The 18,810-nt window shown below is 34.5% G+C and overlaps 1 protein-coding gene and 1 pseudogene across 4 annotated transcripts in view; both read right to left on the bottom strand.

Moving 5' to 3' along the window:
• Window positions 1–286, bottom strand: part of LOC127491795 (rab GDP dissociation inhibitor beta pseudogene) — a 69,146-nt pseudogene extending 68,860 nt beyond the window's left edge.
• DPP10 (dipeptidyl peptidase like 10) overlaps window positions 1–18,810 on the bottom strand; it is a 1,559,001-nt gene that overhangs the window by 560,772 nt on the left and 979,419 nt on the right. For all 4 annotated transcript variants that reach the window (XM_051849637.2, XM_051849636.2, XM_051849638.2 and 1 more), the window contains exon 3: window positions 11,992–12,087. In XM_051849637.2, the coding sequence (XP_051705597.1) occupies window positions 11,992–12,087 (96 nt within the window). The remainder of the gene's footprint in view (window positions 1–11,991; window positions 12,088–18,810) is intronic.

The raw sequence follows: 18,810 nt of genomic DNA, 5'->3' as shown, positions 1-18,810 counted from the left end.
TCAAACAAAGTGATGAGGATTTCCCAAGGCTAAGGTTCAACCACTGAGCCAGGCTTCCTGATTCTCAATACAAACTGTATTTCCTATTCCCATACAGACTTAAATTTTAGGTCGGTGTCATCTCAGAGTTCCTGTGTAAATTTATTACAAAAGTTTCATTTTCCTTATATTAATTAAATAACATACACTAATAATGTGCCTGAAAATTATTGCTTTTCATGTTATTTGTCATTTCCTTAATATTCTTTTCCTCAAACCTACTTGTGGTCATGATTACTGTGGTCATTGTAGCATGTGGAATATACAAATTGAAATAAGATTCTGCCATCTTCTAGCTGTATGGCCGTGACTCAGTAAACTATTTGCATAAACTCCAATTCTTCATTATAAAGTGAGCATTACTTTCATAATAATATTATACATTTGAACATTTTTCTGCTGCTACATGTCCCATCAGATTTTAGCATAGTTCTATCTAAGTTAGAGAACTATAAACATTATCTATAGTAAAATAAATACACAAAGCATGGTACCTAGCTACTATTTGGATGCCACCTCTGTAAGGCCATCACAAAACAACATCCAGCAATGCACCAGGCCAAAGCCAAGAGCCAAGAGCCTCATCTAGGTCTCCCACATGGGTGGAAGCAGCCCAAACACTTGGATCATCTCTCACTGCTTTTCTCTGGCCATTAGTAGGGAGCCGGATTGGAAGTGGAAAAGCCTGGACATGAACTGGTGCCTACATATGACACCAGTGTCACAGGTGGTGTTCTTACTTGCTAGGCCACAACACTGACCTCTGAACATAACTTATATTACTAAAAGTAAAAATGAATGGATAAAGGCAGACATTACTACTTTATTTTTGTGCATTAATTTTCAAAAAGAATAAAATGAAAAGACAAATTGTGTTGAGCAGAAGTGTTAGATCTACTAGACCTACGCTTGTGTATGCACAAATAGACACACACGAAACCAAATCACCATGAACAGATTTTAGATAGCTAAATACTTGTCTTGAAATGAATGACTATAGAGAAGCCTAGAGGTTTGATTATAAATAATATTCTCTTCAGCAATTTTTCTATTTATCTAAAGAGTTTTTGGCAGATGCCTTTATGATTAATGTCTATTTATACCATACAAACTAAAGGGTTAAAATACTTGGTTGTGTTATCCAAAAGTCTCAATGGCTCATTCATATAACTCTATAACTAACTCGATTAAGTACAATTATCCCTTCAGCAAAAATTCCAATGCACATATACATACCTACACAGGAAAACATGACCCCAGCAACACGTGTTGAATTAAAAGATTAAAAGAAAAATCTGTCCTAATTGTGAATTTATTATTCTGGCTAGTTTCAAAGACTACATTTTTTTTTAAAAAATTAAGTTACACTTAAAGAAATATAAATGATTACATTTTCTCAGTATCTTTTAAACATTTTAATGAAATTAAAATATTCCAATACGGGGGCCTGTGTTGTGGCACAGCAAGTTAAACCACTGCCTGCAATGTCAGCACACCATTTGGGCACTGGTTCATCTCCTAGCTGCTCCATTTTTGATCCAGCTCCTGCTAGTGTGCCTAGAAACCTGGATGAAGCTGTGGGCTCCTGGCTTCAGCCTTGCTCAGCCCTGGCTGTTGCAACCATTTGGGGGAAGAACCAGTGGATGGAAGATCTCTCTCTGTCTCTCTCTGGACATGCTTTCTCTCTCCCCCTCTCTTTCTGTAACTTTGTCTTTCAGATAAATAAATAAATAAATAAATACATCTTTAAAACAAAAAAACCAAAATTCTAATACGATTACCAGGGATATCTTCCCATATCATTACTTGTCCTTCCCTTAATATTCTTTTCCATCAATCTATAGACATTTACAAAATTAATATGTAAACATTATTGAAGGTTAGTTTCATAATAATACTATATATTTACTGTAAACATTTTCTCTATTACCATGCATCCCACCCAATGCTGAACACAGAAGACCTGGCTGCTAGCCAGAACTCATAACTGATGTGGAAGCTAGGAAAGGTGGAAAATTCTTTTCTGCGTTTTAACTTACTTATCTATAAGGCAAAATTAATGCTAACTCTGCTTCTCAAGTATAATTTTTGAAAGAAATACTCAAATAAATATATAGAAATTCCTAGAAAAGTAGAAACATGTATGTATGCAAATACTATCAATATATTAGACAAAATTTTTATTACTAATATCTTCCCATTAAAATAAAAATAACATTTAACCAACTTATATAAACAAATTCAGATTATTCAACTTCAGAACTATAATTAATAAAATGATAAATCTGAAAGTACATTGAGGTCTAATTATTATAATAAATTCATCAATATAAATATTTTAAGTACATGCCAATCTGTCATCAACTTTATTCTGTCTCTGTCTCTCTCTCTCTCCCACACACACACACATACACATACACGAATACACACACACACATCTTCCTCGTAGTTAATCTTATATACTACGTTATCCATTACTCCATAATAAGGCATACTTGTTCTTCTCCTAGTACTGTCCTTTTTCATCCTCTGGGTTCATCTACCATCTATGTGCCAAGACTAAACTACATCTTTTCTCTAAGACTGATCAAAATATTCTTATTTGAAACTGATTCCTCACAGTCCCAACAATTGTTTTCAAAAATTGTAATCCAAAAATGTACCACTTAAGCATTGTCTAATTGCTTAATGTCAGTTATTTTTAACTAGTTTCTATATCCTCCGGACACCATAGTTATATTTATACTTTCTTTGAACATGTTAGTGCTACATGTATATTTTAGTCATAACTATTAGCATATATGTACATTAAGACTGTCAAATGAAAGGAGAAAAGAAAAAATAATAGAGTGCATTCCCTGCACCATAGTGAACAGAGTTTTGTGATATGTGAATGTGTTTTGGATTTGTAGGAAAAGATGATTAATCAAATCCCTCACAGCTTGCGTTGACTATTTCTTGCAACTCTCTAATAATCTCTACTTCCTGGCCCATTCAGTCTTTTGATTACTAATTTCATTTTGTATTACCAAGAATTCAGAGACAATATTGTACAAGATTGGGGGCAGAATCATATTCATAATTTCCATGAGTGATAGGAATATGTTTATTTCTATCCCTATAACAGGAATAAATGCAATGAATGGATAAAATGAATAAATATGTATTGAATGAATAGAAAGATAGATATGTATATGGAAAGAAGGATGTCCATGTCAACATGTTAACATGTCTACAGGTTTGCATTTGTATCAACATACACAGTTCCTGGGTCAACAATGCTAATTCCAACAACAACTGTGCTGAATGCAATAGGACTATGAGATATCATTTATTTTACTGCAAACCTTTGAAATATCAACAGATCCCACCTGGAATATACAAAGCTCTGTACAAGACACATATTTAGAACTCAGTAAATTGTGATAAATAAACTATAAACGTAACTGCTTCATTTCATTTGCTCAGGCTTTTTTTCTTCTGTTAAAAAATCAAGATTTAGTTTTCTATTTCAACATGTTGATGATAACATCATGTTTAGTTCTTATAAAGTTCAGCTTTTATTTCAACTTCCTTCTAAAGAGTGTAAACATTGTATTTCTAAAATATACACAGATTTTTCTTGGATAGTTTTTTTTTTTTCTAAAATGTTAACAGTGGGTTTTATGGGCAAATTCTTTTCCTTTTTTTTTAGTGTTATTCTCTCTTAACATAAATATTGCCATTTTAAGACAAACTGGAACCTTAAAAACATTTACTTAAAGAAACTATTTAGATTTGAATTTCAAACAAAAGTTTTATTACCTACAGTTAATATAAATGATTGCCACAGCATGGGTTTCCACAGAAGATAGTTTTATTTTATTTGTGATTTCAAATAGTGTTAATATAGATGAAATTAAACTTTGGTAAATAGCAATAAACATCTGTTGGTCATTCGGAGAGAAGTATCATATCCCCTTGTTTTGCTGAGATTTTCACATTCTCTCATAGTTAGCAACAATGTCCTGTTCCTCTCGGTAGCCCCCTTCTCCTGTGAGGATTCAGAAAATAAGGAAGAGAATCTGTCTTTCATTCTAGAGTTTGGAGTTGGGGGCTCTTTTTTAGACCTCCCGTACAGATGAGACTATACTTCCCATGTCCTTCTTCATCTTTTATAATTTCTAAGTTATAAAAAATTTATTTTGCTGAGATATAGAGAGAAAAGGAGAGAGAGAGAGAGAGAGAGAAAGGCAGAATGAAAGAGGTGTCCGTCCACTGGCTCACCCCTAAATGCCTGCAGTGACTGGGCTGGGCCAGACTGAGGCTGGAGCCAAGAATTCCATCCATCCAGGTCTCCCACTTGGGTAGCAGGAATTCAACTACTTAAGCCATCACTGCTGCTTCTTAGGGTTCCTATTAGCGTATTAGCATTACACTGAGGTCAGGAGAGAAATCTGGGCATCAAACCCCTTCTGATCAGGACTTGAACATCCCAACAAGTATCTTAACCTTTACATAAAACTTATGCCCCTTTGCATACCTTTTAGGGCTCTGTGACTCCTCCAAACCACTCAACAATCCTCATTTTGACCTTCATCTCTAACTTATTTTCAAATAAAAAAACAAGTCCCATAAAAAACAACAAAGTATGTGTATTTGGCTAGCTGAGGGTATTGACATTTTCATGAGAATTTTAATAACACCTTTGCTGTTATAATAGTAGTGGCATTTTTTTTACAAACTTGGAAGATCTAGGCAAAGATACAAAAGTAAAAACAGCAATTCACATTTGTTATATCAGAATATTACAGGGTATTTCAGGAATTTAATTATGTTATTATTTACTTTGCATATTCAAGTATGTACATACATGTGATGCTGTTGTGAATACATTAAATATATAATTCTGTATTCTACACTTTTCATTAAATATTTTATTCTGAGCATGTTCTACTGTCTTTACTTCTTTCAAATGATTAACTTAATGGATTCCTGCTGCTCCATTTAATATAAAAATGATTATTTAATCATGTATCTTTTGTATATTTAATATTTAATACTTTGTATAAATATTATTATAATAAAATATATATTATCTTTATTTACTTTTTAAAATATTTATTTTATTTATCTGAAATGCAGAGGGACAGAAAGAAACAGAGATGGGGGTGAAGAGAGAGAGACAGAAAGAATTAATATTCCATCCACTTATTCACTCCCCAACTGGCTACAACAGCCAGGATTGAGCCAGACTGAAGCCAGGAGTCTAGAACTCCATCCAGAATTCCCACGTTGGTGACCAGGACACAAGTACTTGGGCCATTCTTCATTGCTTTTCCAGGTGCATCAAGAAGGAGTTAGATCAGAAATGGGCTCTGTGATATGGGATGCCAGCATCACAATTAGTGGTGTAAACAATTGCACCACAATGCCTTCCCTCATATGTTGGTTTTAATAGCCTCATAGACATAAACTGAACTCTACCTTATTGAATTTCATTTTGGTTGATAATTGAGACAAGTAAACTTTTGATCAAGAGATAAGATAAACAAGATAATTCTGATCATGGCTGAGTGTAGGATAAGAGTGGAGCAATAATGCTGATGGAGATCTAAACAAACTTCTGTGCACTAAAAACCCAACAGCATCTTCCATACAATTAACTTGATGGACAAAAATCCTAGCCTAATTCAGTAGTATTAAACAAATGAACAAACAATAAAACAGACTTATTTATTTGATCTCCTTATTAATTCTCTCTCTCTCTCTCTCTCTTTTTTTTTTTTTTTTACAAAAGTTACAACAATAGCTTTTCACCACCTATCAAGATACTGGATAGCGGTTCAGCACTGTTGCATAGTGGATTAAACTGTGTTCTGTGCCAATTCATCCCATATGGGCACTGGTTCAAGTTCCAGCTGTTCCACTTCCAATCCAGTTCTTTGCTTGTGGCCTGGGAAAACTACAGAAAATGGTCCAAGCACTTGGGCTCCTGCAGCCACATGGGAAACCCATGTGAAGTTCCTGGCCTGGCTTCAGCTTGAGCAAATCCTGGCTATTACAGCCATTTGGGAAGTGAACCAGCAGATAGAAGACCTCTGCCTCTCTCTCTCTCTCTCTCTCTCTCTCTCTCTCTCTCTCTTTCCCTCCCAGTAACTCAACTTTTCAAATAAATAAATATATCTCTAAAAAAAAACTGGATAAATTCCATTATGAAATGTCAGATGCCCAGAATGAATCTAAAAGCAGGCATATAGATACCAACTTTCAAGGATCTACTTAGCTATAGACATTTGCCTATTATTTCTATTCTTTTCATTACCTTTTGACTTTCTATCTTTATACTTTACATATTTTTCGTATTTATTTTCAATATGATTCTGGCTATGATAGTATTATTCCCACTTGAGATGAACAAAAAAGGAAACAAGAATAACACCAACAAAAAGCCTAAAGCAGCTTAAATAACTTCCTGAAAGGCCCTGGCTTGCTCTGGGTTAGTGCCTTTAACGTTTCGGTATATTATACACTCATATGCTCCTTAAAAGATAACATGTTTAAATGTCTATGAGGAAATACCATGTGGCAAATGAGTCTAGTTGGCTCCAACTTGAGTCTAATAGGATCAAGTCAAAATAGAGTCTTAGATTCCACCACTCATTCCAAACAGCTAAAAAAAAAAAAAAAAAAAAAAAAAAAAAAAAAAAAAAAGTGACAACTCACATCACATTATATATTGAACTCATCTTATGTAAATCAAAGAAATAAATATGCCTTACATTTGGAAAAGTACCATAATTAACACAAATGATTATGAGTCAAGTGGGTCCACCTTTTAAACATCTAGAAAATGCAATCATTTTTCTCATGTGACAACCCAACTGTTTAGTGAGCACAGTGGCAGTCCAGGTAATGTGCAAATGGCTGGGTTGATTCAAATGTGATGGTGCACAAATCCTATTCTCCATGGTTTATTATCCCTTAGAGTCGAGTTGTGTTGAGTGTTGTTTGCAGACTGCAGACAGTTGGTTACTTGTCCAGAACAGGGTAAGTTTGAGATTAAGCATCATAGCAATTAGACAATGGTATAAGACTCAACCCATGATAAGTAGACTAATCTTACAAAGCTGATGTCAAATTCAGGGGATGAACAAATGGTGCAGTAGTGCACACAGCACAGCCTCATAACAAGATGCTATAATTTAACGTTAGTTCACCTGCTGTATGTACCCCCAATGTGTTTAAAATATGGAATCTAATTTTATCAAGAGGCAATTTAAATTATTTATATTCTATGAGATAAATTTTGGAACTGGCTACAGCTAAAGAGTTGAAGCAAAAGTTTAAAAAATCAATATTATTTGATTTATCTTGGACAAAAGTCAAAGTGAGAAAACTGAGTGAAACATATAAAATAAATAAAAATTTATAAAAATATATATGGGCCAGCACCGTGGCTCAATAGGCTAATCCTCCACCTATGGCGCCAGCACCCCAAGTTCTAGTCCCGGTCGGGGCGCCAGATTCTGTCCCGGTTGCCCCTCTTCCAAGCCAGCTCTCTGCTGTGGCCTGGGAGTGCAGTGGAGGATGGCCCAAGTCCTTGGGCCCTGCACCTGCATGGGAGACTAGGATAAGCACCTGGCTCCTGGCTTCGGATCAGCATGGTGCACCGACAGCAGCGCACCAGCCGCGGCGGCCATTTCTGTCTCTCTCTCCCACTGTCCACTCTGCCTGTCAAATACATATATATGAAGGGCAGACATTTGGTGAGGCAATTAAGATACCACTTGGGATACCCACATCCCATATCCGAGTACCTGGTTCACATCCTGGCTTGATTTCTGATCCAGTTTCATGCTGATGCACACCCTGGGAAAGCAGCAGAAAATAGCTCAAGTAGTTGGGTCTCTGTCACCCAAGTGGAGATTTAGATTGAGTTTCTGGCTTCACTCTGGCCAAGCCCTGATGCTGTGGGCATTGGGGGAGTGAACCAGCAGGCAGAAGGTCTCTCTTTGTCTTTCTGTCACTCTTTCGCTTTACCTTTCAAATAAATAATAGTTAAAAATTAAACAAAAAAGAAATACAAAGGGAGGACACCGGCATATTTTTAAGTCAGTAAAAAGGTTCCTCAGATGGCTTTTGAAAAGCGCAGTTATTCACTGAAACTTAAAATGTTCTATTTTGCAGGAAACTAATTAGACCAATTGGAAACTCCTGAATCTAAAGACAGAGAAGACAATTTTTTCTTCTTCATTATCTATAAACAATCATATAAACACATTTGTTGAAGAAAATTGACAATGCAATGTAGAAGATGCTGCCCAAATGTCCTCAGGGAAGCAAACTCTGCTGGTATAGGACATGGCGGCAGTCCTGTCTCTGCCTATGCAGGCTGGGTGAGGGCTCACCCTCCCAATGGAATGAAGCAGCAGGATGGGTAAATCTGTAACCAGTGATGTATGACGGTTTCGGGAACTTGAAATATTGAGGTAGGCTTTGAATACTTGTGATATAGATCAAAACATACTGCGTGATGTGGATCACCTCACCACCCTTTGTCATGGAACAGTAAAGCTTGGTTTTCTTTGTTCCTTTAATAAGCTTTAATTATTATACTACCATGCTTATGTACTTGCCTGCATGTATAGTTATTTGTACTCCATACTAAAAAGTGCTAGCTAGCTAGGGGCTATCCGACACTGTTCTTGGGTGGAAAACTCCCATGTCTTGTGTCATCATTATCAATTGAGAAAAATGCATCAGGCAAAAAAAAATAATAATCTAGAGACAGTACCTCTTATACAGCATAGACAACATGATAAATCATACTACCAGCACTATTTGGAAGTCATCTTTGATCAATGTTTAAGAACACGAATGTGAACATGTCAATAAGTAGGATCTTCTACTTGATTTTTAATGACTGCATAAGTTCATACTACATGGTTATACTTGGGGAGATACATACATAACTGTAACACTGAACACAAAATATTCAATAACAATGAGAAGTGAAGAAATGAGATTGTCTGGGAGGAATAGACATAGGAGGAGTCTTACATAAGTTCATGAGAAGTGTGTATTATGAACAAAGTTATTCATGACACACAACAAACATATTTATGTATATTTTAATTTCTTTTCCAAAAACTTTGTGATACGCCCTCATTTCTATTATATATGAGAGTGGCATGTCACACCGAAACATGAAATTGGGTAAGTTTTATACTTAAACATGATCATTGAAGCAGGCTAGGCCTCTTATTAGATTTGTCTCTGGATAAATTACTGGGTTTATTTTCAGTTTTCTGCAGTTAATTTTAATGTCATATGTTATTATATAAAATATGAATATAAAGCATCTTTCACAGAGTTTAACATATGAACACTCAATGTTAGGTCTTTCTTTGATGATCCATTGATCATTAAATGTATGTGGGGAGTTGACCAATTTTAAACAAGATGTATTACCATGTTTCATGGTGACATAAGTAGGAATAAGTTGCTATAAAAATGGAGATTTCAAGGAAATGAGCAGATTTGGGGTTAGGAAGTTCAGTTAACCATGAACACGAAAATCATTCAAGATTGCAATGACATTGTCAGATAACTATTTGAGAACCAGTGTAATGAATGGCATGGCTTCACTACAGCCTGCACATGCCAAGGCTATTTCAACTCCCCCCTTCCCATTGACTAGTAACACAAGTGTTCCTATATGATGCCCTCCAAAAATTAAATGAAGCATCCAAGTAAGCCTCACTTGGAGTCCTTCAAATGACTTATGTTCTAAGAAAACCTGCTAAAACATTTCTTGAAAATAAAGAAAAAGCTTACATTTCACATTTAGATATAATTGTTGATTACAAGGCCAAGTTCAAACATACTTATCATATGTTCTGACCTGAGTATGTGAGGAATATGGAAATAAGTCAAGATCTAGTGATTGTTAGAAAGGACATCGAGGTTTGATGAGAGCACAAATTCATTTCACTACTCAAAAAGCAATCCAGTGCACACAAATTATTGACAGTGAGCCCATTCCTTCCATGGAATTCATAAACACCACATGCTTTCAGAACTCAAATTCTGTTTTTCCATTTTAAAGCATCGTTTTACATCAAAATCTTCTATAAATATTATATTTCTTAATTATTTCTAAAATAGTTTGTCCCAGTATGCTTTACCAAGATCAAGTTTACCAATGATTGGTCAGGAAATTAGGAAAAAATGATTAATTCCAAATATATTTTATTTTATGAAGTGTTAAGAGTAAAATCTGTGTCCAGATATTGAAATTTGACTTAATTCAGCATGCAGTTCACTGCTTAAATATCCATTCAGTCCTTAGGATCTTCAAAAGCAAAGTGTCAATTACACATAGGAGTAAATGTCTCTTTAAATAGTCCAAGTTGATATAAGAAGGGAGATGAGACCCATGATTTTTTTCTCCTTTGCCCAAAGTCCAAGGCTACACAAATTTCTATTGCTTATCTAAAATAATTGTGAATAAAATAGAAGATTACACATTTCATATCTAATAATTCTCAACATGACTTTTTAAAAATGCTGCCAACTTTCATGATTGCCATCTCGCTCAATAGAACATACTAACTAGAGAGTAAATACATGACTTGCATAATTACAATAGCACCTCAGGAAAATGACTTATGAGAGATTTGTGTATTAATGCTTGGCGATAATAACACATTTTTTCTAGCCTTGTATAGTTACAGTGTTCATTTACATTAAACATATTGTAAATCTGAAGTAATAATACTGCAAAGGCAGATGTATAGCTAGAAATTCAAAATGAAAACACAAAACTAGAGATGAAAGTCACTATCAGGTTCTATATCAACACCATAATGCACACTCACATTCCAACTGATTTCAACTGAAACACAAACTTATTGGAAAATGACCCTGGACTTCAATTGAAAGCATTCATTCTTTCATTCAAAAAAACAAATTTTTAGTGCCCATTGATCTCGAGGGACAATATCAGTTCCAGTAAACAAGTGTTGCCTGGTTCCTGATCCCATGAGTTAAATTACAATCTTTTTATAGTCTCCATAAATTAAACTGTAATTTGCAGGCATAAATGTACTTAATTAGAATAGTAGAGAAAGAGGAATGTACTACAAAGGAGACCATCTATTATATAAAAAGGCAAAGCTCCTTTTATCTATCACACATATAATTGACTCTATGCCTTGAAAATAAGCAAAGATATTATGTCTAAATAAAGCGAAAGAAAAAGATTAACAACTATCCAACCACAATGATGAGTATTGTTAGGGAAATCAGAATATTCAAGGAATAAGTACCTAACTGCCTTTTCACAAGTATATTTCATTTGATCAACTGAGCCCTTAAAACTTTCCATAAAGACAAACGAAAGCCCATGGTGGCTCTTGGTGATTTTATTTTATCTTGTTATTTTAATCTTAAGAAATGACTTATGAAAAACTGAGGTTGTTTCTTTGCCAGACCAGAAAAAAAGACAAGGTGCATATATTTTAATATCATTTCCAAGTAATTTCAAATTTGCAAATAATCTCTCTAGTTTGCAGCACTTAAGCTTAAAAAAAAAAAAGGAACAAAAAGAGAAATGAAAACTAATTATGTGGTCAAATTTGAAGCATTTACACATATATACAGGCTACCAAAATCTATCTCACTATGCTGAGAAGAGTATTCAGGGGAGTGATAGAGATGTAACACATTCTTAAAGCCACATAACTAACGATCACAAGAGAACTGAAGGTATAGAATAGTCATCCTAATATTTGGAGTATAGTTTTATAGCTGCATTATTTTAGAAATTGATTTTCTAATACATAGGCAAACTTTTAACTTTAAATTAAAATATTTAATCTTTTAAGAATCATGGCAATTAAAATATTAACCATAAAGCACATTATTTTTAATTATACAGAAGTCAAATTGAATATAAGTAACACATACCATTGATCCATCGAGCTTCTGGATCATGAAGCACAAATTCTTTCCTGAAGAGGTCTTCTAAAGATAATCTGGTTTCTGATGAATTTGTGAGTTCATCTAAAATAAAAGAAAATCTACATTAGACAACTATCTCACATTGGTTTTAAAATTTAAAAAATTGGGGATGGCATTGTGGCACAGCATGTCAAGCCATTGCCTACAATGCCAGCATCACATATGGCGCCGGTTGAAGTCCTGGCTGCTCCATTTCTGAACCAGCTCTCTGCTGCTGCACTTGGGAAAGTATTGGAAGATGGCCCTGGGGTTGGGTCTCTGTATCCTTGCAGAAAACTCAGATGACGCTTCAGCCAGGCCCAGCCCTGGCAGTTGCGGCCATTTGCAGAGTGAACTAGCAGATGAAAGATCTTCCTCTCTTTCTCTCTCTCTCTCTCTACTTTTCAAATAAATAAAAATTTTAAAAAATCTTTTTCATGTACTCATTTTTCCAACTTTATAAATTTTAATAGCATAAAGAGTACTGATATCATGTATTTTATCAGTATAGTTTAAAGAAGATAACCTTACTTCCATTAATCTTCCTCTCCCTTCCCCAATTTTTCCTTCTAGTTTGCACAAGCTTGTCACTCAAAGCTAGAAGTCAATAAAATGGAAAATTTTGGTAGTACCTGGAAAATAAGTCTTCATCTATGTATTGATTACTTAAGGCAGATAGTTTGCTTAAGCTTTTTAACCTAAACTCTCTTGGAGTGTGCCAAAAAAACGCATAAAAAAGCATCACTCTCTTATTCACTTTTTAAATTCATCCCCCTCCTCTTTCTTGCTGTCTCTTACACCTTTTCTCTTTCAGCTAGCTTCTCCTCCCTTCCAATTCTATTTTCATTATCCTTTTTCCACTTTTTCTTTATTAATTTCAATGTTATACTAAACAACATTTCATTTCCAACCATCCTTTATGAACTAAAGAAATAGAACCACCAACTTTAGAATGAAAGATGGAAAATATTAATAAATAAAATCATGTTGTTTGCTGTGGCCATTGTATTCCCTACCAACTGGCTGGTTGATTTATTTCCCTAAAAATCTGAGAAAATTGTCAGGTGGATGTATAGCTCTCACTCTTACCTATACTTTTAGAAATGCCAATAATTCTCTATAATGTTATTATGCTTAATAATGGTATGGACAAATATTCTTTTTATGGTAGTGTCATTTCATATTGAACCATGCCTGTAATACATAAACTAAGAATTTATTTCTCTACTATTGTATTAAAATTATTATATATTACTATTAGGTAAATATATATATTATAGTTGCATTATAAGAAATTATAGAAACTATCTTATCTGACTGAGTCAACAATATTACAAAGAAGAAAAATGTTAAATGCACATATGAGATAGAAAAAAATTATTCACATTCTCTTCTTTGAACTGCGATATTTCTTTGTAAAATAATGTAGTAATTTAAAGAATATCCTTTCCTATTTCCTAAAAGATATCTCCAATTTCTTTACTTGATTGTTGAAGCTCTATTCCTTCATTTTATCTTCTTTCATATTTTAATGATATTTTATTTATATAAGGTAAAAAAATTTCATGTAATTCATATATATAGAACTAGGAACATAGTCATATTTTCGACCCTACCCTCCATCCCACCCATGCTCCCATTCTCCCTCCGCTTTACTTTCTTAATGCTTCTAATCTTTACAATGACATTTTCATTTTACTTTATAATCATAATTACTCAACTAAGAAAAGAATTCAACAAATAGTAAAATGAAAAATAAACAAAAAGTTCCTCAACAGTAGAGACAAGGGCTATAAACAATATTCAAATATTAAAATGTCAATTTCACTCATGTACATTACATTTTTTGCTATTCTATTAGTTTTCACATAGCAGAGAAAACATATCTGTCTTTTGGGGACTGGCTTACTTCACTAAGTGTGATGGTATCCAGTCACATCTATTTTGTTACAAAGACTTTTTTTTACATCTGAATAGTATTCCATAGTGTATGTATAGGACACTTTCTTTAGTTTTCAGTTGATGGACATCTGGGTTGATTCCATAAATAAACAAAAAAAAGACACACATACACACAAAATGGAAGAATCTTCCATGTTCATGGATTGGAAGCATTAATGTTATCAAAATGTCCATATAACTGAAAGCTATTTAAAGATTCAATGTGATCCCAATGAAAATGCTAATGACACTCTTCTTGCATCTAGAAGAAATGATGCTAAAATTCATATATAAACACAATAGATCCCAAATATACAAAGCAATCTTAACACAAAAATGAAGCCAGGGGCATCACAATACCAGAATTCAATATTTTTACAGGGAAGTTATAATCAAAACAACCTGATACTGGCACAAAAATAATCATGTAGATCAGTGGAACAGAATAGATTCCAGAAATCAATCCACACATTATACAACTAACTAATCTTTAACAAAGGATCTAAAATTAATCCCAAGATAAACGCCAGTCTTTGTAACAAATGATACTGGGAAAATTGGTTCTCTGTATGTAGAAGTATGAAACAACTCCCCTGTCTTATACCTTATATAAAAATCAAATGAAATGGATTAAGAATCTAAATCCACGACCTAATACCATCAAGTTACTAAAGTAGAACATTTGAAAAACTTTGCAAGACATTACCATAAGAGAAGACTTCTTGGGAAAGAACCCAGAAGTTTAGGAAATCAAAGCAAAAATAGACAAATGGGATTAGATCTATCTAAGAAGCTTCTGCACTGCAAAGGAAACTCAACAAAGTGAAGAGGCAACCAAAGAATTAGAGAAAACAATTTTCAAACTACGTAACACATAAGGGATAAATATCCAGGATCTACAAAGAACTCAAATAACTCAACAACAACACAAACAATCCAGCTGAGAAATGGGCAGAGGACTTGAACATGCATTTTTCAAAGAATGAAATTAAAATAGCCAACAGACACATGAAAAAATGCTCAGAATCACTAGCTAGCAGAGAAATGTAAATCAAAACCATAATGATGTTTCACTCCACTCCAGTTAGAATGTGTCTCATACAGAAATCAACAAACAACAAATGCTTTAAAGGATGTGGGGAAAAATGTACCCTAATACACTCTTGGTAGGAATGTAAACTAGTATAATCATTGTGGAAGACAGTATGAAGAATCCTCAGAAATCTGAAAATAGATCTACCATATGACTCAGGTACCCTTCGTGGGAATTTTTCCAAATGAAATGAAATCAGTATATGAAAGAGTTATCTGTACCCTGATGTTCACTGCAGCTCAAACAAAAAATCTTAAAAAGTAAATAAAATTTAAAAATCTTAAAATTTTATTGTTTCCAAAAATCTGTTAACTGCATAATAATAGAAAGCAATCACTTTGACACATTTTTACTAAATTAAATTTTATTTTAATTTTAAAGTACATTGCTATATGACAGATTTTTGTATCAATCCCATGTTATGTGGTGTAATAAAATAAATGAAAGCATTTTTGAAATCCTATTGTATTTTATGTTTAAAATGACACATTTTTCATGTTTTCACCATAAACTACCCTCTCACTTTCCAAACTCACTTTGACATATTCTCTTTAGTAGTAAAATGGACAGTTTGTTGTAAATTCAAAGACGGAATAGTTGAGGGACCTGAACATATAAAGAAAACTTTGCATCCCAGAAGGAAATTCACCAAATCAATAGTGTAAACACCAGGTTTCTGTAAACAATTACTGACCAACAAATACTAAACAGATTGAAGATTCACAGGTATAGTTCAAGTAATAAAACCTAGGATATCAATGAAAAGCACAAATTTTACATTAGTATTTTACAGATGAGTTAGGTGTAATCTCATTTTTAGATTCCAAGTTCTGAGAAATGGGAGAGCAATAGCGCTTAAATATCAAAAATAACCCCTGACATTATCTTTTAGATGCAAAAGGCTGCAGACAATATTTCATTTTCTTTGCAAAAAATGCATTATGTGCTGTATAAAATCTTCTTTGTGACCTTTCAGCTGTGACCTTCATTCTAGCTAAAAATAAAATGTCAAAGATGTATACTAACTTTCTCTGATTTTATTTTTGTGTATTTGTAAAATGTTCAGCACTTACTATAGGAAGGGCAACGTTTTTCAGGTAAAAAGCTGGGACAAAGAGCTAATAACTTTAAAAGTTCAATTCTTTTTCACATCAATCAATCATGGATTTAGCCTACAAAATAACTGTCAAGAAATAATTTAACATATACAGTAGTAGCAGAAATTAATAGATTTGATTCCAAATTAAGCACTGATATATATTATTTTTATGACACTATAGCACACAAAAATGTGACCTTTCTAAATTCACTGAAAAAATTTTAAGATAACAAATGAAGTACTGTATGGGGTAGGGGATATTTCTGTTCTTTGTTTCTGAGGAGTTTATGCTGACATAACAAAGAACACGGTAGTTGTCAAAATAAAGACACCAAGTGCTGAGAGTTTGGAGAAAGAGAAATGTTTGGCTAAAGTATTCAAGGAATGCCTCGGTGAATAAAATGGATTGTAAGAACAAAAAAAGGAATAGTCACTTTGGAAAACAGTTTTGTGATTTCTTAAAAAACTAAACATACTATTATCATATAACCCATTAATTACTGTCAATGGTATTTACCCAAAAGAGTTAAAAATTTTGACCTCACTTATGAACTCCACATGGGTGATTATAGGAGCTTAATTTGTAATTGGTAAAGTATGGAAACAATCACAATGTCCTTCATTAGGTGAATGTATAGTAAATGGTGTTATATGCAAATAATGGGTTATCATTCCATGCTCATTTATTTTAATGAGCTATCAAGCAATGAAAAGTCATGAGGGAATCTGAAATGCATACCACTAAGTGAAAAACCATTTGAAAAGGTTACACGCATGTATAATTCTAACTAAATGACACTCTGGGAAAAACAAAACAATGGAGCCAAGGAAAAGATCAGTGGTTGTCAGGGGTTATTGGGGAGAAAGATGAAAAGGCCAGCACAGATGACTACTCTGCATAGTAAAGCAATGGTAAATATATGTCCAATCCCTTAGAATATGCACCATGTCAACTATGGATTTAGGGTAATAATGATCTGTCTGCAGGTTCATCAGTTGTAACAATGTACCACTCAGGTGTTATCAGAGAAGACTGGGCATCAGTAGGGCAGAATGCATATATGGAAAATTTCTGTACCTTCCTCTCAACTTTGCTTTGGTTCTGAAACTTTTCTAAAAATTATCTAGGAAAAAATAAAATTACTTGGACATTACAGGCCTCAAAAGACAGAGGAAGGGAATATCAGAGGCAAGAGAAGAGGAGAAATAAAAGTATGAGTGTTGTCTGAAAAACCAAAGAAACCTTAATTCTAGAATTCATTTTCCATCATAGAAGTTTGAGATTTTAATCAGAGTTTTTTTTTATTAGGGTTTCTGAAATATTACTCTATGAAACATCTAAATAAAATCATGCTTTAGAATAGGTGTTTTTCAAAGTTTAAAATGTCTCAGGATTATATAATGCAACACCATTTGTTTAATCCAATCTATTCAACTCTTAAAGAATTATTTCTTGGGATTAAGATGGCAGAGTAGGGAGGGAGCTTACCACTCTAGCCTAGGAGATTTTTTAAAAATTTGGAGAGAATTAAATCTCAGGGAACAGTTAAGGAGAAAAAGGGAGAGGAAACTCCATACAAATTAGAGGGACACAGTGGACTTACATGGAGGATGTAGACATGCACAAGTCAGAACCCCAACAGCCAAGAGCCTCAGAACCAGCTTTAGAGAGGTGAAACCAGACTGCAGCAGCCCAAGCCACTGGCAATAAAGCTGCAGGAGAAGCCTGGGAGAATCCAGCTTGGAGACCTCTGCGGGATAGTGTAGTTACCAAATTAGGGGAGAAAAAGGGGGTGCGTGTTTCTCTCTCCCCAGTCACTCTACAATGACATCCTGTAACAAGCCAGTACAGAGCAGAGGTCCTTTTGGACATACATAACAGCTGTGTCAGCAACCAGCTGAGAGGAGACGCCTGAGTATGGCAGGGAGAACCAATGGGGGGTGGGGGGCGCTGGGTGCTCCTGAGTTAGGGAGGCCTGTGTCTCAGGACTGTGAAAACTCTGAGACTGCAGGGCTTTGAAAACACTGAGGCTGTGTGGGAAGGCTCAAGGTGTGGCTGGGACTTTAGCAGTCACTGTGAGAGGCTCCATACGCTCTGGGCTCCCTGGTTCCCTGGTGAGGGACAGTGCTAGGGAATCTGCTTTCAGCAAGCACTGCATAGATCCTTTCCGTGGTCCTTGTGGGGATGAGGACAAATATTAATCCCACTGGGGCTACCGCTCAGGCACTGGTCTCTTTGACAAGAGGAAATGAGCTGAGTCTAGTCTAAGAGAAGAGAAAAAACATCCCCTCTGATTAAAAAAGGGAGATTTAACACACCTAATCTGGGTGTCACCTTAACACTCCCTTCACCCTAGAGCACTGAACAGAGCTCCCTGATCACATCCACCACATGCCTCTAGGTATTCCCTGAAGGCAGACACTCCACTATCCACACAGATATCGTCCAAAGATAAAAGTCGCCACAGCAAAAAAAAACAAAGAAATCAATAAGTATCTCCATAAATGCTGAATAATAAATGCAGCAATTCAAGAAACAAAAAAAAGGTACACAAAACAATGCCCCCAAAATAATACAGCACTTCAATACTAGATTGTGAAGATGAAGAGTTTGAATGCCAGAAATGTAATTCAAAAATTGATTAGGATTACT

Source organism: Oryctolagus cuniculus, chromosome 3 (assembly GCF_964237555.1).
Source record: "Oryctolagus cuniculus chromosome 3, mOryCun1.1, whole genome shotgun sequence".
NCBI lineage: Eukaryota > Metazoa > Chordata > Mammalia > Lagomorpha > Leporidae > Oryctolagus > Oryctolagus cuniculus.
Note: the sequence above shows the minus strand (reverse complement) of the source record. Positions and strands in the feature narration are given on the sequence as shown.